The sequence below is a fragment of the Pteropus alecto genome, unplaced genomic scaffold (assembly GCF_000325575.1).
Source record: "Pteropus alecto unplaced genomic scaffold, ASM32557v1 scaffold379, whole genome shotgun sequence".
In the NCBI taxonomy this organism is placed as follows: domain Eukaryota; kingdom Metazoa; phylum Chordata; class Mammalia; order Chiroptera; family Pteropodidae; genus Pteropus; species Pteropus alecto.
In genome coordinates, this window is record NW_006443129.1 from 1757106 (window position 1) to 1780550 (window position 23445).

Sequence of the window (23445 nt, forward strand, 5' to 3'; positions counted from 1 at the left end):
TTTCCTGCTCTAATAATTGCTTCTGAGCTCACCATTTCCTGGTCAATTCCCTCTATATTTTATGGCTCTGAGATCTTCAGAAAACCACACTTCAAAGTGAGAATACTTTTAAATAGATTTAAATATTTCCTGCTTTTGGAAGATCCAAACTTAAATAGTTTCTAGTAATAAAGAACTGATATGGTGGTAATAAAAAACTATGGGTAAAGGTTTCTCTCACAAAGCAAATTTACCTGAGGAAATCCTCTTTCCAGGCATGAGGATAAAGCCCAGAGCATTTTTAGTTATAGATTTATGTGCACAATGCATAATTCAGGTGCTATTAAGTTGAAAGGCTTGCATACTGATGAGGATTGCTTTTTCAAATTTTATATCCTCCTAGATTTTCCTGGCTTTAGGCAGAGGCTGCTGTACTATGATCCTGCCACAAAGTAGAAACTGTGGTACTCACAATAGCAGATCAGAGGTTCATAAAAGGCCCCTGAGCAAGTCTGCAAAAAAACAAAGGCAACAGCTGCTCCTACCCATGGTGCCACCAAGTTAATCAGAGAAGTAGAACTATTTTATCTTCCATGGGTTGAATTCTACTGTCAACAGTCACTCAGCAAAATGCTATGCCAGGGAGGTGCCTGGATGAATTTGTGTCACAAAACATATTGATTTTGGCATATTCCTAGTACTTTAAAGCGAGAAGGGACCTCTAAAGTCTTTGAGTCTGCCTCCTGCATGGTATACATGAATAAATGAACCGCCAAGGAGGTTAGGTGGGTGGTGTTAAAGAATGTATTATTTGTGACATTTGTTAAAGAAAGTAAGGAAGACTTTATTGAGAGGCAACTGTAATGGGTTTTTTTTAATACGGGAGAGAGATTGGGCTCAACTCCAAATATAACAAGGAAAAGTGGAACTTCATAACCAAGAAGCATGATGTGGGTCAATGGATGGAAAATTACTCAGAGGAAACATCAGGGGTAAGGAGGCAGGGGGATTCTGGCTAAATGGACCAAATAGGATTCTTGCTGAAGACAGGCCAGGGTGATCAGATGTTACCTGGGGAACGGTGAAGGATGAGGAACCTGATCAGATATTGAGGATGGGGATTCTGGCTAAATTGACTTATCAAAGACAAACACGGAAGCTCAAAAGTCAGGGTCTAGGTGAAGAGAGAGTTCAGAGAAGCATCAGTAGAGTTTGATCAAGAAAAGAATTTTTGTCAGTAGATAGTACTAGGACCAAGCCTAGAACCAGGTGACATGGCTCTGGGCTTAGACTGGCTCTGCTGTCAGTTGGAATAGTTATACAGACGACAATTTTGAGTCCTTCTGTGTTCAGGGATTTCACAAGACCACTCTCAAGTTCAATGATGAGCTAAAAGGACTGATAGAACTCTTCAAAGCTGTTACATTAACAGTTAACAGTTTGTTACAATGAAAGGAAAAAGTGCATAGGGCAGCATCCAGGATGGACCAGGAACAAGTTTCTATTTGTCCTGTGCTAATGGAGTTATGGGGTCAGTGCTTAATTCTCCTAGCAATGATGTGTAACAACAGCCATGGAGTACTGCCAACCAGAGAAGCCACTGAGCCTTGGGTCTAAAGAAATAATTGAGGGTTGGACACATAGGTATGTCTGACTCTAGTCTCCAGTTCCTCCAGAGTTATCATCACATGATATCACCTCCCTATCTCTAATGTGGCCCAAGACCTCCGTCATAATCATACAGACAATCTGGTATAGGCCAAGGCCTCTGGGTAAACAAAGACACTCTCATCTGACAGGATATTCCAAGGGCTTGGAGGTTACCTCTCAGGAGCTGGGCAGGAGCCCAGTCTTTCCTTGGAATGCGCAGGCTATGGACAATCGACTGAGTATTTCTTTAATGGACATCCTTCCATCCAAATAAGTAATTTAAAACAGTTGACTCCTTGGGCAGGTGCTGCTGTTCTCCTTCTGATTCCCAGTGAAGCCTAATTCCAGTACTCTAGAGTGCTACGATACTCTTGATTTAAAAGTCCTTTTGAAAGTAGTACTTCCCTTTAGTTACATTTTAAAAAACATTGATAGGCTTTATGAAATGTCTGGCCATAGCACCTTTGTACTAGTGAGCAAGATATTTTTAAGGAATAAAAAGAATTTGTATTGGTTTCTTATGGCCAATGTAACAAATTACCACAAACTTCATAGCTTAAAACAACAGAAACTTATTCTCTCACAGTTCTGGAGGCCTGAAATTAGTGTCACTAGACTGAAATCAAGGTGTCAGAAAGGCCCTGCTTCCTCCAGAGGTTCTAGGGGGAAAATTCATTCCTTGCCTCTAAATGGCTTTTGGCAGCTGCCAACATTCCTGGGTTGGTGGCAGCATCACTCCAATCTTCGTCTTAATGGTCACGCTACCTTCTACTCTTCTGTGTGTATCAAATCTTCCTTTTCCTCCTTCTTTCAAGGATATTTATGATTGCATTTAAGTCTGAACTAGATAACCCAGGATAATTTCCCTTTCTCAAGATTAACTTAATCACATCTGCAAAGATCCTTTTTCTGTCTCATAGGGAAAATTTGACAGGTTTTAGGGATTAGGACATGGGTATCTTTGGGGAAGCCATTTTCCCCCCATCTATTTCAGTATCTTTCTGGGATTTCTAAGGCATGAAAAAAAGAAATAAATTGCTTAGATTTACTAAACATTTTTAGAATTACCTATGATAAGCTACTTGGTATACACAGAACTCATTAGGCTTAAATGACATATGGTACATTAAAAACAGAAGGCTCTTATAGCATAGTGTCAGAACTAATGTTTCAAATTTAAAAAAATACATGAAAAAGGAAGTGAGGAAATTAGCAGGAACTTGTATGATAACTATACTTTCCCATGAAAAATGAAGGCAATTGTTAAGAAAGTTACTTAGCTCATCCAAGATTCCAAGACTGCTTGGTGGGCTGCAGTGGTGGGGTGGAGCTGGTGAGTAGGAAGAGCAGTTTTGCATACCTAGAAAATTGTGTGCTGGACTTAAGGATTTCCACAGTTCAGCTCCACTCTATTTATTCAATCTTATTTCCTACCATTCTCCAATACAGGCCCGAGTAAGTATAGTTAGGAAACCATTCTTTAAAATCTGGAAGTTAGAACCGGGAAAAAAATCTCATCTTTTGCTTGTGCTCCAATCTCCAGCATCACTAAACACACAGCACTATCGTGAGCTTCGTCCAAAGTGAGACCAACTTGGCACAGACGGCCATGATACAGGGAGCCAGCAGTGGCAGACAGCCCTCACCTGAGACTGAAGAGGACATTTCCATCAGGGCGGACACGCAGCATGATGTTCTCCACAGTCGTATCATGGATGAAGGATCTTTTAGAATGGACAAAAAAGACATCGGGCACCCAAATCTTTTTGATCAATCTATGATCAAAGGTCATGCTTTTGTTTGTTGTGCTAGGAAAAGAGAGTCTTTCATCTTTCCAATAATGCCTGAGATAAAAAGTCATCGTAAAGTCCTAGGCAGAGAGAAAAAGAGACAAGTCGAAGTCAGGAAGAATATGATTCAGGATGATCAGTCAACACAATTAGTCCTGGATGTTACTGACCTGTAAATGAATGGCTTATATTGTATTTTCAGGTATATTTAGGATGAAGCTAGTGAGCTTCGGCTGCAGAGTCTCTCCCTCACCTGGACTCCAGTGAATGTTGAGAGTTTCTGGGAAGTATAGAGCGTTTGTGTTGGGAGAGAAAAGCCAGTTGTAACTGGGAAGCATTTCTACATAAGCACTCTGGTAAAGAACCTTGAGAGATCTCAGAAGAAACTCCATGCTCTAGTATTTTATTTTGATCTCTTTTCCCATTGTGAATGAATATTCACTTTTATACCTAATTTCGTATTCATAAATTTGATTGTTTTTGTTAAAGAAGGCCCCCCTCCAAGTTGAATAAACCGTAGTCCCACAAAATACTCAACATGGGATTTATTCGAGCTGTTAGTAGAAAGAACTTCGTCAGAGGTCCTGGGGCAGAGGCAATGGTCTTACTCACTTGAGAGACAGAAAGCACCATAAAATGGTGGTTCTCAAATTCAAGGTTGCAAAAGAATCACCTGTGATTTTGTTCAAATGGCACATTCCCCAGAAGTTAGTTCCTGGAGACTCTAATTTGGAATAGCTTAGGGATTTGAACTGTTAATGTAAGGAGGTAAGGAGGGGAAAAGCCATACTAACATCATATTAACAGAAAAAAAATCTGATTAGTCAATGATTTGAGTTTTGTTTGGCTCTCAGATGCAACATGTAAGATTTTGTTTGTTTGAACAGAAACTCTCCGAGCTTCGTCTAAGTCATTGGGTGTGGACAATGACAATATGTTTCACTTTTCACAACTGTTTATTTCTTACTATCATTTATTTCCCAACAATACTCAAATTTTTCTTGAATTAACACATAAATATAGAACTTTGACAATTTTAAATATGTCCTGTCATCTTTCATTTAGTTAACATTTGGATGGCAATAACTAATTGAGGAGTCACTATAAATAAAAATATTAATTAAGATACATATGGAAAGATTATTTGACCTTACAGTGTAATTTATAATTCTAGGTCCTGCTTCCTTGAGAGATCCCTTCTTTGTTCTTTCTCTCTCTTTTTACATTTTTATCTTTAACTGTGATATTTGCATATTATAAAAGTAATACATGGAATCTAAATTTCAGAGCTTACTTCTATGAAAAACACTACATATAAGCTACAGCTCATATATCAAAAATACTTTTATTCTCAAAAGTCTCCAAAAGCTAATTTTGAAAATTTCACAAGAACACCTATGTAAAAGATTCCAGAAAAGGGAATGAAATGCAAGGATTAATGTACATAACACATTACATGAAATGATAAACAACAAACTAAATCTTTCCAGATGGAAAATGGAGTTTGAAATGAAAGTAATTAAAATCCTCCCTATTTATGGAAGGGTTATTTCCTGGTTTTATTTTTAATTCCTGCCCCCCACCCCAAAGCTTCCATATTTAAAGTAGAAAACAAAGGATGATAAGCATTTGGTTAAGGGCTGCAACCTCAAATGACTGTAGGACCAGGTGAGCAACATCAATGAATGAAGCGGGATGAACCTAAGAAAATCCAGGCATTGTTTCCAGGGCAAGCTGGAGGGCACAGTTCCACCTAAAGGCATTTACCATTAAATTGGTTAATACTTTTTAGGGAGGTGGGAGTAAAACTAAAATTTGAACCAAATCCAGAATTGAAACCCAAACCAAAACGTATTCAAAGCTGCGTCTCACCAGCGAGTACCTGTTACGGCTCTTGTAGTTAACAGTTGCACCTAGTGTGGCATTGACAGAAAGCAAAGAAAGGCAACTACAGGAGATGATGAGAAAGACAGCACAACTGAAGAGAACAAAATTAGATGGAGAGAGCAATTCAGATGTGAGAATGTATATCACTTAGGTGAGACTAAGGAAATGGACATTCAAAATTTGAAACTATGAAAGTACTCCTTATTTGATATAGAAAAATATACCAAAATGGGCTACACAAAGCTCTGAGACATTACCAAATTAACAGAAAAGTTGTAGGTAAAGGAATTACATCTGAAAACAAATGATGTGTGTGCTTAGATATCTAAGTTCACCATGGCACTAATTGTTATTTCTCAAAGCAAAATCCTGAAAAGCCTTAAAATTACTTAAGTGAAAAATAGCTCTGGTAATTACGTAGACAAGGAAGGTAGTTCTAAGGTGAGAGTTGAGAAAATAAAATAGAAAAATTATGGTAGGGGGGTATTAAAACATAAAAATAGCTCAAATGGTAAAACCAACTTGAGGGAGGGGGAAGAAGAAACCAAAAAGCAAGGCATACAAAACAAAGAAGACTGAAAAAGGCTAAAAGGAAGGCTAATTGATGAGTTTCAGGTTTTAGGGGCAGTGATTCACAAATTTATGAAAACATAGATATTTCGTTGCAAGCTAAAATAATGGCAGTCTGTTCTAAATTTCTAGAAAATAATAGGAAATAGACATTTTCTTAATTTAAATTTTTAGTTCCCAGGAGTTTTAAAAAATCCTTTGTTGTCTTCTATTGTTTATCTACAGATAAGCAATGTTAATGGTAATTGAAACATTTGAAAGATGTTCATCAAACATGGTTCAATTATCCATCACTTTATGGGTAAGGAATGATCGTGATTTCAAAATTCATATATTTTATGATTATGCTTCCTTCTTATACAATTATTCCTGGTTCATGTTACACAGCTAAATATATCATGATTTCCTACAGCACTCCACCATGTAAACCATTCAAAGAAAAGGAGAAGAGTAGAAAAGGAATAAGAATTGTCACCAAGGGCAGAAAGAAATGGATAGATGAGAGCAAAGCACCCACAACTCTATTAAGCAAAGTTGAAAAGATAAACAACATAATTTAAATGATTTGTCAAAATAGTGACACTAGTGAGCCTCCATTCTTTCAGAAAAAGACCAGTATCTTATGGATACTTACCATGTTAACCTCTGAAATGCTGTCGATACTTTCAATCTGGACATCTATACCCACCGGCACTGGAGACTCTTCAGAAAGAAAAGTGGGTAAAATACTAAGAAATCATTAGAATTATTTTGCAAACATTTAAAGCAGAGAGATTAATGTTGCAAATTAATTACTTTCCACATTTTTAACAACAAATTTCTCCATTATCTGTTGATAATTATACATTCAATTATAATAATAAAGGCACATGTGTAAATAAATGTTACTCCAATAATCATTACACATTTGCTTGAAAACAATTTAATATTTTCTATCTTATAATATACTTAGTGCACAGTGGTGTTTCCAGGTTTGTTTGTTTTTTTAACTAGCAGGGATTTAAAAAGGAACATTTTGAAAACATGTCTCAGAGCATGTAGAATTCTGTATCTCTATGGTAGATTTTATAGTCAGAGAGTGAAGTGGTCATAGAATTTACGACTCTGGAAAATGTGGGAGCTTTACTCTCCTGCTAAAACAATCAGCCTTTTTCACTTGAGCAGTGCTTGGCAGGCTAGAAGGACGATGATGATACTACTGTGCTACACAGGTGGAGGCCATACATTCAGACATTGGTAACCACAACCTGCATTTGGGATGAAGCAAACATCCTTAGAAATGCATTTGATGACAATACACTGAGAGTCAGAACTGGAGTGACTTCAGACAGAGAATGGCTGAAATTTGTTTGCAGTTGGGTCTCACAGAATTAGGTTTGTTGGCCCGAAGAACCCAAACAATGACACTAGAGAGTCCAGTCTAGACTGAGACCAGGACATTTCCTTGTGTCACCTCATAAATGGTTTCACCATTTCTTGCGCGAAGGGACACTGATATTAATAATTTCATTATTTAGTGCTGTGTAAGAAATTTAATGCAAATATATGCTAAAATAATTTATATATTTATACATATAGTCTTCGCATGTTTTCTTTCCGTAGGGACTATTCCTCAATTAAATTGTACTGTCTCTGTGTAGTCCTGAGTTAAAAAATACTTTCAACTATTGTTTAAAAAAATAGCAATCCTGCTTTGATAGATACTGGGTGACTGTTTTAGTCAAGATCCAGGATTTAGAAGGGTATGGCCAGAAAAACTTCCTTACTGAGGTCAATTAATGTCTGGATGTGCTACATGTGACTCATATAGTGCGTATAATTCAATAAAGCACCAAATTATTATTTATTTATTTTTTAAAAAAATTTTATAAGAGTATATTTGAACCAAACTGATGACAATTTCTGGGAAGCAAGATCTCAAATGTTTTTTCTATTGTGTTTTAAACAGACAACACATTATAACACAAAATATGCCTTGCCAGTTCTTGTTCACTATCTACGACTTCTCCCCCATTAACTGGCTGATGTTTCCTTCATGTTATCAACACAGATTCCATTTTCTCTTCCATATGTCTATATCCTCAATATCATTCCTTATTTACAAGGGTTCCAGCTGGGCAGGCACTGAGCCTGTTGCTTGAATATATTTCTGCTTCAGATTTCAGGAAAACCATGCTTGCATCTTAACCACCTACTACTTCCTGCTATATTGGATCAACTACTTTCTACAACAGTAATAATGACAATTCTGTAAATAATATTGTTTAATGATAATTGATTAAGCATTAACTTGGGAACATCTCAGTATTATGCCTTTGTAAGATTCAGCTCTAATGCTTTTTGTTTGTTTGCCTTTTTTTCTTTAATTAGTAGAGGTATCAAAATAAAAATTTATAGTAACGCCTCATCTATGGCTTTACTTGGCCTTTGAGTATGAGAAAATCTTCCCATGAATTCTATTACTCCAAAGGAATGAAAGGTTTGGAGAGTTCTTGGAGAGGTAACAAAATATCCTGAATAAAATTCTGGCATTCAAGTCACAGAATAGGGTTTGAACCCAGCTCTACCACCCATATGTGATCAAAGGGAAGTAACAGCTCTAGTTTAGTTTCCTCACCTATAAAATTAGAGTACTAGTACTCACCTTAGAGACTCATTTGAGGACTAGAAATAATACACAGTTAGTACACTTAATTGATGCTACTGCAATTTAGCAAAAATGTGAACCTGCCTCTAGGAATGCAAGCCACTATTCCCAATCCTACTCTCAAATGTTTAGATAATCAGTCCATTCCTCACTGAAAAATGATATAGTGCTTCTCATAGAGCATTTATTTTATGACAAATATCTGAGAAGTCTGAGAACTTGGATTTAGGATCTTGTAACTTATAAATAGATCTTAGTTGCTGATGACTACCTCTGCAAGCCTGGGGACAACCTTACAAAGTCTCCATACAAGGATATATTCATGCCATCACGAGACAAGCTGTGGGCCCTCAGGGTTGTTTGAAGGCTGGTCTGACAGTGGAGCAAAAACATGGCTGGTTCCTGGAAACATCTTAGACATGTTCTTTCCTCCCTCCAGTTTATACTATTCTTATGGGGATGAGCACTTCCATTTGCAAGGAAAGTGTTTGCCTTTGGATGTCATCTGACCTCATTTTTTTTTGCATCCTTTGGGCTCCATGTCCACGTGCTCCTTACTTCTGGATCTATGAATCTATACTGTGGTCTGACATTGTTGAGGACAGAGTGGAGGGTGAGGGGCATGTAAAGGCAAATGCAGAATCATAGAATTTTGGAGCTGGATAAAAGCTCCAAAAGTCATTCGTTTTATAGACAAGGAGCTGAGTCCCAGAGAGAGAAGGTGGCAATCCAGCAGATAGGTTAAAAAAAAAAAAAATCATGAGATTTGTAGCCACATAAATCCAAGTAAAAGCCAAACTTCTGAAAATCCCTTAGCTCTTCAGTTTGCTCTTTTGTAAAATAGGGAAAATAACTATATGGTACCTACCTAATAGGATTTCTATGAGACTAAAACAAAGAATGCATGTCAAGTCCTTAGCCTAACTCCATTCAAATATCTTGACAACCATTTATTCATTACCTATCGAATCAGTAATATATACAACAACATGAATAATAACAATCTTATAAATATTATTAACTCTGTACATAAAGCATTTGAAATATAGAAAAAGTTAAATAAATATTAATCTTACAACTATGGTGTTGATTTCCCATGATCACCAACCAGGTAGTACCACATCCATTTATAGTCCTCTTTATATATATAGATAGATCATCAATCTAGTTTTTATGCATGCTGGGATAAGGAGAATTCAATGGAAGTTTTACATTTTATTTCTACAGTGCATGTAAAATCCAGTATATATTATCTCATGTTATCATTACAACTACCTTTTAGTTAGCTAGGTAGAGCCAATTTTAGCTCCATGTGACATATGAAGAAACTCACGCTCAGCGAGGTTAGAGAACTTGCCTGAAATCTAAAGCTAGTTATGCAGGAATATAGTCAGGTCCTTCTGGCTCCCAGTCTAGTCCTCCTGTTTGACAAGCAAAGACTATACAAGTGGCTTTTACAACGTTAGCTTTTCTCTTTCCTCAGTATCCAGTATCTAGATGCTAAACTGACTTCGCTTTAAAGAAACAAAGAAATCATCACCTGTAAGACTAAAAGAAAAAAGCTCTTAGTTATTGGAGATGTAAAGGGTAGGGAAACATAAATAAAGAAAACGAGCCACAATTTATAACCCAAGTTAAACAAAAAAGCTCTCCTAAATTTATATCCTCCCGTTTGCACTTAATGAGTCAATTAATCTTCTTATGCTTTATAAAAGTAAAATACACTGCAGTAGCAGCTGGTTTTAATGTTAAAGCTAATTAGGAAAGCACATTAAGACAAGAGAAATGCTGAAGTTACATTTAGCTCGAGAGGAAAGGAGTATGTGTATGTGTTTGTGATATGGACAAATATAAAGAAAGAGAAGATAAATTAAAGCTCGTCTTTTTTATCTCGCAGTCTCATTTCCTCCTGGAGGCAGCCTTGAGAGAACAGAGAAATGGGTCACTGGATAAGGAGCTGTTCTGATCAAGGCAAAGAAGGTTAAGGACTATATTTTACAGAGCAAACAGATGACACTTGTGACTGAATTTATGGATTTTTCTGCCTGAACACACAAGCCATTTGGACACCAATTACCCCCAGTCCATGACTGTCAGAAAAATTTCTTAATCGTGGGATGATTTGCCACCTGCCATTAAACAGCACACTTTAATTGCATTTTTAATAACCCCACAAAGTAGCCGCAGGGGGAAAAATTGTTTTAAAAAGAATCTCACTAAAAAAAAAAAAAAAAAAAAAAAATATTAGCATGTATCTCTAACACATCAGGAGAATTTTATGAGTCAATTTTATGTTTTTCTGGGGATGGGGATGACAAAGCAAGGAAGAATAAAGGCATAAATATTTGTAAGGTAAAAACAGAGGGTGAGCACTTAATGATCTACAGCGGTGTTTCTCAAATTGTAATGTGTATTCAAATCACCTGGGGATCTTGTTAAAAGGCAGATTTTGATTCAGAAAAACCTGGAGTGGGACCTGAGCTTCTGCATTTCCAACTAATTCTCAGGCGATTCTACTGCTGGTCCTTGAACCACTTTCAGCTACAAAGCCTTTCTAGAGTGTTTGTTTCAAGGTCCAAATTCAAGGACAGTCATTTTTCTCTCAATCTTTCTGTCTGTCAACGGTCTAAAATAGACCCATAAAAACTCTTTAGGAATTCATTTAATTGAGGTACCTAACCTGACAGGCATTAGGGCAGCTTTGTGAATTCGTGTTGGAGAGAGCACGTACATCATTTTGAATTTCTGACTACCGCTCGGGAGAGGCCAATTCCGACATTCCTGTGTGGCTGGTGCCCCCTAGTGGCCCAAGAGACTCATAGCCGGCCAAGTTCATTTTAAGATTTTCGCAAACCCAATGGTGGTAGGGCATTTTAGAAATTTTTATAAAATCATAGAGACCAAGGTACAGAACACCCGCGAGATAGCTGTAGAGTATATTATCCAAACTCTGAGCAAATTTTGTTGGAAGAAAGAAACGGGTCTACTGGGAACGGCAGTTAAGTCAGGCATCTTTAGTAGAATTGTGGTAAGGATAACACATCTGAGAAGCCGTGATCTAAAGAAAAAGAAGATAAACAGTCTTGGAAATAAAAAAAATAGACACATCTTTAAACCTGATTAATTTTGAGCCTTCTAAGGTCTTAATTAGGTTACATAACTGTGAGACATGCTCTGGAAAAACAAAAAAATTAAACTCACCAAGGTATAATCTGATGCTGATAATTGAACTGTGTAGTTATAATATGTTGATTATGAGACCACCAGCAGCAGAATTGCCTAGAAATTTATTATAAAACCAGACTGTTGGCCCCACCTAGATCTAGTAGAGTAAAAACTCTGGGAGTGAAGCCCATTAACCTGTGTGTTAAGAACCCCCAGGTGATTCTGATGTTCACTGAAGTCTGAGTCACCAATCTAATAAAGTCAAAGCCAGACCCTTAGAATTGCAACACTATGGATTCCAGGAAATAAAAACAACAACAACCAAACAAACAACCCTCAACATAACAATTACTTGACAAATTGGTTCTCTAGGGTACCTATGTGCCTGTTGCGCTTCCCTTGGTCATTACCACGATCTAGGATTATCAAATCCCCCCCACCCCATACTAAGTATTTGAAGTATTGGTTCTTTATCAAAAAGCTGAACCTGTTCCACTGCTGGAGGATCCTGCCTTCTCACTCTCACATTCACTTGCCTTCTAGTCACAACTCTAACATATTGAAAAATTGTCAATTCTGGAATTGTGGGAGTGGGAAACAATGACAGGAGCGTTGGGATGGATTTAGCAGTAGGGCGGAGAGTGAAATTTAACTGGTTGATTTCACCACATCCTGTGTATGTCTAGAAAATCTGACACTCGCAGCGATGCAGCTATACACAGTTAAACGATCTGAGGGGAGGAAAGACTTTGCTCCACATCGCCTCCGTACCTGCCATTGCATCATGGTTCCACCACTTGCTGCTTTTTTCTTGGTCTTGAGCAAATCTCTTATCTCTAAGCCCCAGTTTTCACACTGGATTATTAGGGATCCCAACTGTGTCTACTTCCTAGGGTCACTGTGAGGGAGTGTGGAATGAGCTAGTGCACATGGCCTGGCATGCCGACAGAACAATTTTATTGGCTGAAGGTGATAAAAAGCAAAAATCCCTCAGCAGAGTTGTTTCTTAGGGAGCCAAGCATTTGGTACACTACTTCTTCCACGTTAGCCAGGTGTTATAGCTTACAAGAGTATTCAGTAGGGTTTTATGAATACCGTCATGTGATCCAATTTACAGGGTTTAGTTGAAATAAGTTAGTGTATTGGCAAGATATATTCATTCACTATTTATTGAACATATACTCTTTATAATTAGTAAATAGTATGGATATTTAGTGAAGATATTTATCTTTTTTTGGTCAATTTAAAATGCATAAAAATAAAACAAACCATTGTTCTCATTCAAGAGAATGTCATCGTAAAAGGTATCCTTGTTTTCATTTTGTTTTTTAAATGGTCTTTCCTTGTGTTTTAGTCTTAATTGCTTCAAATTTTCAGCTCCATTTTGACAGTGCAATGGATTGTGACATAGAGTTTGGTAAAGATAATACTCACTTCCAAATCCAGGTCTCATTGCAAAATCGTGGTCCTCTATGTGGAGAAGTTGCTCATATTTTAGGGGCCACACTTTGGTACTGTCATCTTTCCTCATTCTGGTTTCTTGTTTGCTGTCCCTCCAAAGGGGAAAAAATACTTTTGAGATATGTATGCATCTGATGTTTTGATTTAGGTTAGACTTCTGTGTTCAACATGGTATTCTCTGAAATATATACATAAAAGCTCATTTTCTCAGTTCATATTACACATATCAAAAGTTCTGCCAACATTTTCTCTTTATTTTTTATATAAAGGTGGGTAGGGCAGGTGGGGTAAACCAAATTTTGGAGCACCTTAAATGACAAACTGAGTTTGGATGCAATGAACTGACAGGCAATGTTTCTCAGAACATGGTGTTTAGGCCAGGAAAACCTGATCACTACCACGTGGGTGGAGGTAATCAAAATTCAGACCCGCGGACTCCACCTAAACCAGAACCAAAGAAAATGTGGCCTACGAATCTGCATTAAACATGCTGTCTACTGAAGTTAAACTACTTCTGCCCTATGACAGCAAAAACAAAAATGCTGCAGAATTGTAAGCTGATGAAAATAGTGTTTTACAATGACAAAATGAGCAGAAAGTATGGGCACAGGTTGAGGTGAGAGGTAGAACCTCTATAGTAGGTTCTGGAACTTGAGGAATAGCAATGGGAATGGAAAGAAACCAAAATAAAAATGGATGGGTTTGACAATTGATTGGGCCCAATGCCAAGTCCGATTGTGAAGGAGGTGAAATCTATTCTCAATTACAGCTCATTAGGGCAAGACAAAGCAGGGAATGGCCTCTTGGGGAGTAAAGCCCTGTTAACTCCCTGGGTACATGACCTCAGACAAGTTGCTGGCTTGGCCTCCCTGACTCATTTTTAGTTCTGTGATACATTCTTCTCAGTGATATTCTCAGAGTGGGGGTAAAATGCCTGTGAAAGCACAGCCCCTCTGTAAGTGACATGCAGCAGTCTTCTCGTCTCAGGTGCTGGAGACTGTTTGGCTCCTCCTTCCAGAAAAGCATGTCTGTCATCGTTACTGTCATCATCTTCACCATCAACAAAACAATAACACAAGACCCTGAGGGATCTACAAGGTGAATTCTAATTACTCTAAATTCCTGATATGCTTTTGCATTAATAAATGTCTTCTCCAGCAAAGAGATGTAAATTTTAACTCAGTAAAATGACTTTGATGGTGGGAATTTCACATTCTAAAGCAGCTGGTTGAAAAAATATATCCAGGCTTATGGGCAACTATATCATCCAGTATGTTCTTTCAGCAAGGAATTTTTCTGGCTGAAACCCTCAGAGATTTATATATGTATTTTTGCCATTGATTGAAATGGGGAAATTGGAGGAAGAAACCTGTTTTGGGTAGAAGACAATGAATTTGATTTTAAAAATGTCAAATCATTGTATCCTATGAATAATTAAATACATAGAGCTATCTCTTCCAAGGATATAGAATTAACTAGAAAATTTCTTTCTAGGAGGTAGACCAAACTATTTATTCAAAAAGTAACAGCAGCTAGTTTTTATGCAATACCTACTATGTTCAATGCTCCATACCAGATGTTGTATAAATATTATCTCCTTTGGCATGCATCTGCATCACCTGGTTTGCTGGGACCCATGCCCAGAGTTTCTGATTCAATAGGTTTGAGGTATGAGAATTTGCATTTATAACAATTTCTCAGGAGAACCTCTGGTCTGGAAAATATTTAATAAAAGCTAAGTAGTTATTATTTTAAGAAAAATGGAATGTAACTTTAGGTGGAAACTCATGAAAATTTGTGAACTCCTTTTTAAATAAAATACAACTAAGTGGTATATCACTAATGTGTCATTTCAGCAGCATGGCTTCCTATGAGATTGGAAAGGGTAAATCTTCATCAAAAATCCCAGAAACACCAAACACAGAGCCTGCTATGAAATGCACTCTTGGCAATACCTGAAAGCACACACACCTGTCCTTACCTGAGGGTTCTTCTGGTGCACAGTGAGATGTCCCATATTTACTTGTACTTGGCTTTATTTTATACCTCATCTATTTCTTAAAAAAAGATTATGTGGCTTGTATACTATCTAAAAGAAATTCGAGAATTATGTACTCCTTCACAATATTTAAGTAGACATCTACAATTTTTTCATAATAAAATTTAAAATTACTTAAATATTAATCATTTAAAACATTTTTCTACTTTTAATGTACTCATGGAATCTAAATATCCACATCATGTATTTTTTAAAAGCATGAATGAGCTCTTCTTTAAAAATCATAAATTTAATCTCATTCCTTGTTTTCTTTGAACTTGCACTTCCATTTTATTTCCTTCCTAGAATTTTATCACCTTATTATACTTCTTTGCAAGAATAAAGGTATATACATTAAAATTAACTTTTTAAAGCTCTTATGACTATTACAAATAGAGCAAAACATAACTCATATAAATGTTGATAAATACTTATTAAAATTATGAATAAAATTTTATCAGAAGTATAAATCTTAATGAAGTGATGGTACATTATCCCCAATTATTTCCTGTAGCTGTATATAGATATTACTCATTGCTACAATGAAACCAGATCTAGCATAAATTCTATTACTAATTTTTACTTTAAAAATTTTTATTTTTTTACTGAGGTATAATTGACATAATATTATATTAGTTTCACTATACAATGTAATGATTTGATATTTGTACATATTGTGAAGTGATCACCACAATAAGTGTAGTTAACATCTCTCACCATACATGGTTACAAACATTTTTTTTCTGCCGACCTTTAAGATCTACCCTCCCTGCTACTTTTAAATATGTAACAGAGTATTATTGACTGTAGTTCATGCTGTACATTACATCCCCATGACTTATTTATTTTATAACTGGAAGTTTGTACTTTTTGATACCCTTCCCCCATTTTACCCACCTCCAACGTCCTGCCTCTGGCAACCACCAATCTGTTTTCTGTATCTATAAGCCTGGTTTCTGTTGTTGCTGTTGTTGTTATTTTTAAATTTCACACAGTATTTGCCCTTCTCTGACTTATTTTACTTAGTATAATGCCCTCAATCTTCATCCACGTGGTCACAAATGGCAAGATATCCATTTCGTATGGCTTAATAATACTCTATTATATATACATATGTACATATTAACATACAAATATGTGTGTGTATATATATGCATATATACTATATATACATATATACACTACATATATTATGTACATATACATAAATTACAACCTTTTTATCCATTCATCCATTGATGGATACCTAGGTTGTTTCCATATCTTGACTATTGTATATAATGCTGCAGTGAACATAGGGGTGCATATATCTTTTGGAATTAGTATTTTTATTTTCTTTGGAAAAACACCCTGAACTGAAATTGCTGAATCATATAGTAGTTCTATTTTTAATTTTTGAAGGAAACTCCATACAGTTTTCCATAGTGGCTGTACCAATTTACATTCCTACTGACAGTACACAAGGATTTCCTTTTCTCCACATCCTTGCAAAAACTTGTCATTTCTTGTCTTTTTTACAGTAGCCACTTTAACAGGTATGAGATGATAGCTCATTGTGATTTTGATTTGCATTTCCCTGGTCCTATTTTTTTAACTTTTATAGATGAAAATATTGAAAACCTTTGTTAATATATATGTAAGTACATGAAATTTAAAGAAATTTTGTTTCAGCAATATCACTTTATTTAAATTCCTTTTTATATTCTGAAATTCATATTGTGATCACACTATGATCATCAGAAATTATTTCTAATGATCTGTAACCTGGCAAATTAATTAGATGCTTCCTTCCTTCAGTTTTGTTGAAAGCAAAAAAAAAGAAAAAGAAAAAGAAAGAAAAGGAAAAAATAATAAAAGGAAATCACCCAGTTTGGAAGATGTGTTATTTAAAGTGAAGTCATCCTATACCTCAACAACAGTATTTATAAGTCTCTTTGTAACCAGGAAGATTTTCTAGACTGGGGTAATAGGCTAAATGGGACAGAGCAATCATTAAAGGGAGGCTACAAAGGAGACTGCCACCAGGTTTGCTGATGGAAAAATTTTAGGAAAGACATCATTTCTTTGAAGTACCAGAAATGATTTTTAAAAAACGATCTGTGCCCATAGACCCCACTGATAGCCTGCATGCACCCTGAGGGGTACATTGGATTCCAGAAGTATAGGTGCCCTATTTGAAGACTCTGGGTTTATTTTAAAAAAAAAAAAGATGTATACATATACATATATATGTATATGCGTGTGTGTATATATATTAGGGCTGAACTAGAACAGACAAAGGTGAGAGAAGCAAATATGCCTAATAAGGGGGTTAATTTATGATGGAGCATCAGATTTAGCTCAGAGCTTTCTAATCGTATTCCACATACGTATCATTTTTAACTACTTTGTGCCTTCTGTACTCTCCTCTTTTCTAGAAAAAAAAAATGATTTCATTTTTAGTAGCTACCAAAAAAGGCTTTCAGAAACTCCTGTCTGAGGAGAGGGGCTTCCGGAAGGTTGGGTCCTAATGGGATAGAGCAAGGAAACCTTGGCTCATGGAGAGTCTTAGCATTCTCAATCACTATCTTTGCCCAAAAAATATTATGAACATTATTTGAGGAAGAGTAGGTGTAAGTCTTGGTAATTGTTACCATTTTTCTCTTTGAGTTAGAACCTTTTCCTTCTTGGATAAAACAAAGGAATCATATTTCTATGCTTCCCCTCTTCTCAGTATCAGAAACTCCACTATAATTTTTTAACCAAGAAACTGGGGGTCTGGAGGGAAGGAAAAACTGAATTTTGACTGGTTTCAGGAGGACTAAGAGGGTCTTTGAGGAGGACATTAGGCAAAGAATTAAAAAGTACTAGAAGTGGCTGAGGAAAAGCAAATACATCTAAGTCATTCTGATGCATTGGAGTTTAGCAAGTGGAATGACAAAAAAATCCATTTCACTTGGGTCACGAACGCCTAGTTGCTTTATAAAACTGCTTTCTCAAGGGCCTATATATTTGATTATTTTACCAGGATCAGAAATTGAAAACAACTAGGTCTGACATGAATAGATTATTTATGTAGGAAGATATAATTGATAAGCATATTAAAAATATTGACTCTAGAGGGTTAACAGTGAGACGCCAATTAAAACCATAACTACCATTTTATACCTATTAAGTGAGCAGAAAACAAAATCTTAGAATCCAATGCTATTAAGAATATGATGAAATGGAAACATTTCTATTTTGTAAATGGCAGTATAAATATTGGCAAAACTCCTTTAGAAATCAATTTCAAGAGCTATCAAGATAATTTATGTGCTTTGACTCAGTAATTTATTTCTAGAAACATATTTTTTATTGGTAAAGGTAAAATTACATGCATGAAAATATTTATTGCTGTTACTCATACTAGTGCAAACTTGAAAATGAATGTTCAATAATAAAGTAGGTAATTTTGGTCCTTTAATTCAAAGTAATTATATGGAGTGATTAAAAATACTATTATGTTGTCCATGAAACAATGTGGAAAATGCTTAAGTTAAGAAAATACAAAATCGTGTCTATACTATACTTTTAAACATAAAAAATCATGTAGGTACATGAATGTAGATTAGGAGTAAATTTGGAAAAGGGAAAGCATAATGAAGATTCTTTTTTTTTTCTCCCCTCCCTAGGTAAAAACCTGTTATTGGATTTGTGTAATAGATGCTTTATAAGTTATCTAGACCAAATTGGACTTGCCATCTAGGATCTTTTCCAAATAAGGATCCAGTCATGGCTTTTCACCTTCTCATTCCATTTTTCTTGTCATTCTGCTAACATGGGCTTTTTCTGCTTAAGCTCTGTTATGAACTGGTGTTTACCCTAGGTCCCCGATGCTTTTGAGGTTTCTTAGGGAGGACATGGAGCATTATCCAGAGTGAATCTCATGGCTTTGAACTGCTTCTGCACCCTGAACTGTGGGAATATATAACTTTAGTCAATAGCCTCTTATAAAGGGAAAACCTACGCAGATGAACATTTCTGAGGAAGAGCCAGCCAGAGAGTGGGCCCCACTTGAGATAACGATGGTTCCTAGGTCTCATTTGGGTCTCCATCTGATCATAAACTCAGTGATGAGGTCTCAGTTTCCTCATCTGTGAAATGAGGAAATTGGACCACGTTAGGAGCTGGTCTGCAGGTATATTTTGGATAGCCCATCTGGTGGACTAAATTGGAAAATTTCACATGAAAATATGAATTTCCTGCTTCTTTTGCAAAATCAGAAAATCTAGCAACAAGCTCTCCCCAGAGGAGCATATAGCCTGTAATTGGCATAGTCTCTCTTCTGTCTTATTTGCAGTAGCGCTTGCATTTGCAAGCCCTAGGACCTTTTTGGCTTTTACATTAGGTTCACACATGTGCTGGTAAATGTTTAATAAGTTGTTCACCAGGAAAAAAAAAAAGCCCTATTTGTAGTATTTGCTGATTTCCATGATGTAAATACTCCCGTCATGGCTGATCTGAAGTTATTGACGTGGCAGAGATGTTCATAGCCCATAGTGTAGTGTCACATAATATAATGTAATATTACATAATATGATATGATGTGACATATGGTAGTATACTATTGTTTATAGATAGGAAAAGATAGGATGGTACAGTATAGTGTAGTATTTCTACCATACAGATATGATAGATGTAAGTAACCTTAAGAACAATAGATAATAGTAAAATGTAGTAACGTATGTAGGAAATGGTGAGTTTTAAGAATTTATTACTTTAGTTTTAAAAAGTATTTATCTAACTGTATGTTCAATAATGTAATTTTTAATGATGTTTATTTTTAACAGTCAGTTAATAGATTACCCGAAAATTTAACAGCTGGCTCTGGCAAGCCGATTTAAACAGACTTCAGACTCCACACTCTGTTCATTATTCTTAAGGCCAGAGACAATGTACTGTTCCCCTGTAGTACCCCTAACCCCCAACCCAGCAGTTGGCATATAAAGGCACTCAGTACAATGGTTGCAAGGATCAATTAATATTCGGTGAGTCTACATATCTAATCCTCTTTGCATCACTATGGAGCCAAATCTCTTCCCTGGGCAAAACAGGAACATTTTCACCTGCCATAATTTAGTTCATTCACCACCGCCACCCCTATTTTGTTTTTAAAAAGCATAGGGAATTCTTGGATGTAAGATTTTAAAAAATGTTGGGATAAAAATGGGAATTTTGGAGTTTAGAGTAAGATTACATTCTGAATGAAAATAGCTAATAGCAAAGCAATTAAGGGCCTGATTGCATAGAAACTGGCTCAAAATAATACATATAGATTGACTTCATAATTTTCAAAGAAAGATCATGGCTTTCTTCCATGTTCATCCTATTAATTATCTTGCATTATGAAAGAATGGATTATTAGTACATTCATTCATTATTTATTTAGTTACTATTATTCAGATCAATATGAGGCAAAGAACCTCACATTATTTATTCACGAACTAAGGTCTGAAGAATCCTGGGCTTCTTGCTCTAAAAACTCCCCTATACAGTTATTTTTTTATTTTTGTCAAAATGCCTTAAAATCTGCATGCCAGTATGCCAAGTGACGATCCAGAAATTGGCTGGCTGGATTGCTCTGTTCACCCAGAGAAAATGCCTGGCTTTCATCCTAAGTGGCTACTTTTGAATGGGGGTTGATAGTTTCCTCAATCTCTCATGTCCTAGAGGATTTTTCTTTGAAAAACCAAAGCAACAGATATAAATTTTTAATGAATCATGTTCTAGCTTATTGCTGAAAGGAGTACCACACTTAGGATATAGAGAGGTGAAAACAAACATGCTTGGCCCCATGTAGCAGAAACCCAGGGTTCCCTATTCATTTAAATAGGATCTAAAAATGAGACATCTAAATTAAGAAAGAAATTCCCACCCCACCATAAAACACACACACAAGCAACTCTGCTAATGACAGTAGGCCGATGAGATGGATTAGCTTCTATGACAATCTCCCTTCTCATCCACATATCTGGACAAATCTATGTCTGAGTAGGAATGATATTTTAAGCAGTCTCCATCTATTTCAAAAGTAGATAAACTATCAACACAGAAGTTACAAGCAACCTGAAAAGAACATAGCCCGGTGGTATAACCCCACATTTTCCAAATATTGCCTCGCCTAATTGCCTTGAAGAAAAACTCAGAAACTTCCTCACATCTCAGATTTGAGTGTGGGAGCAGAAGCATGGAAGGAAAGCATGGGAAACAGTCCTTGATTTTCGATGGTAGCTCAGGAGTTGAGAATCTAGTAACCTCTCCCAGCTCTCGAGTACACCTATTTTGTTTTTGGTCATTAAATCTGAGGCTTCAGAGAATTTATTAAAAATTTCTGTTCTTTTTCCTGATCTTATTATGAGAGCTTCACAAATATTCAAGTGAAGGCAATCTGGCTGAAACAGTCGTTGCTCTGTTGATTGCCAAGGTCAGCTGGGTGGTATAACCTTTCCTCCTCAGTTTCTCCTCCTGGGTCTTTTTTGAAATCTTGTACTTGGTGGAAAGGAAAGACTTTCCCCAAGAGAGGAGGTCATTTCTTGGTTATTAAAGGTCATGGGTAATAGGTAAACAGTTGTTGCAGTTTGCCTGGAACTGAGGAGAGTCCTGGGACTTTTAGTGCTAAAACCCATGACGCCCTCAGCAAATCAGGGATGAACTGGTCACTCAAGTAGTTAGCTAGGCTCCCTTCCTAGCAAGTCGAAGCATGCTCTTGATTATCGATAATACATAATAATGATGATTTATCGACATTCGGTGATGCTTCAAAAGTACGGAAACTATTCTTAAAGACAACAAATGGCTTTAATGCCTTTCTACACTATCTCTTCACTGTATGAAACTACATACCCTACAAGTATTTGACATTAGAAGAAGTTGGTGCCTAGACCACTATTCAAAAAAATTTGAACATTAGGTTTCTTCAAGTGTCATTATTAATAATAGATATCTTACTCATTAAATAAATATATTCCTTGAAAGAATATCCATGTATGAGCCCTTTAACTGTTATCTCCAAAAATAAGAATATGAATGGCAACAGAGATCCAAGATTCTGCTCTTTCTGATGCCGACCAGAGGTGATTTATTTTGATTCATGAATGCTATCATTAGAGACAATCACTACCACAAAGATTTGCTATCATTAAAGATATGTTTCCAGGTTTCCCATATGCCCGAGGCAACAGGTGAGAGAGAAACTGGGTGCTAATTGCGCAGACTATACTGCGGATGTCTTACCGGGTCCGAGTCACCGAAGAGGAGCACCGCTGCTGGAGCTTCTCGATTTCAGCAGCAGCAAAAGCATTTGGCATCAAAGTGACCCAGATGCAGGTGAAGAAGACCGACTGGGATGCCAGGATCATCACTTCCAAGAGAAAGGAATGCAGATGGATGCAACCAGTACTATTAACAATAATTGCTTCTGTGTCTTTAAAAATAAATAGTGTAATGGGTAAAAATTATCAAAGGAAAAAAGAGAGACATTGCATTCAGTGCTGTCTTCTGTTTTAGTAGATTAAACAGATTCACATTACCTACAGGCAAACATCTGTCTGGATCATCAGCAATTTGGGGAAAACAAAGCAGGTTTTTTTCATCTTCAGTTCATATCCCTTGGTTCCCCATTCCAGGGAAGGTTCTTAGTGAGATGCTTGATCCTCCACTCAATATACTCTCAGCGGCAGTCCTCATCAGACAAAGAAGTGAGGTTAGGCCTTAAATCCCCTTAATCCAACACAATATCATTTGAATATATTTAATGATGCGGCAAAATAATACACCGAATGAGAAAGATAATTAATTAAATTTTAATTACACATTTAAAGACCTTTTCCTTTATCTCGTGGTTCCTTTTTAATCCAGAAAGGAATCTTTCCCTCTCCAAATGCATACAGATCACTATAGCACAAACAAATAATTAAATTATTTTGTCAAATAAATAACCATATTTTAAGATGATGGTTTATTTCATTGATACTAAAAGTGGTTCAGTTTTACGTTTGATATTATAAGCAGCCTGATAAATGAAAATTAGTCTCAGGCAGTGGGTAAGGACTATCACTGTTAAATTATGACCACACACCCTTCTAAGGGTTCTTTGCATACATAGAGTAGACATATTCCTTAGAAACAGTCCCTTTATCTATGCAAAGTACCAATGAATGGGCATGTCAGTGAAATTAAATTTCTCCTTGGAATATCACAAGGTGAGCAATATAGCAACAGCTGATGTGTTTACTAGG

At 36.3% G+C, this 23445-nt stretch overlaps 1 protein-coding gene and 1 long non-coding RNA gene across 3 annotated transcripts in view; one reads left to right on the forward strand and one right to left on the reverse strand.

Annotated features, from left to right (window-relative positions):
• LOC112472132 overlaps nucleotides 1–3361 on the forward strand; it is a 31355-nt gene extending 27994 nt beyond the window's left edge. For both annotated transcript variants that reach the window (XR_003043528.1, XR_003043527.1), the window contains one exon: nucleotides 3173–3361. This is a non-coding gene — a long non-coding RNA (uncharacterized LOC112472132). The remainder of the gene's footprint in view (nucleotides 1–3172) is intronic.
• Nucleotides 1–22566, reverse strand: part of GABRR3 (gamma-aminobutyric acid type A receptor rho3 subunit) — a 44339-nt gene extending 21773 nt beyond the window's left edge. The window contains exons 1-4 of the mRNA XM_006923417.2: nucleotides 22442–22566; nucleotides 13123–13235; nucleotides 6511–6578; nucleotides 3276–3499 (exon numbers count right to left, since the gene is read on the reverse strand). Coding sequence (XP_006923479.1) covers nucleotides 3276–3499; nucleotides 6511–6578; nucleotides 13123–13235; nucleotides 22442–22566 — 530 coding nt within the window. The remainder of the gene's footprint in view (nucleotides 1–3275; nucleotides 3500–6510; nucleotides 6579–13122; nucleotides 13236–22441) is intronic.
• Nucleotides 22567–23445: the final 879 nt, after the last annotated feature.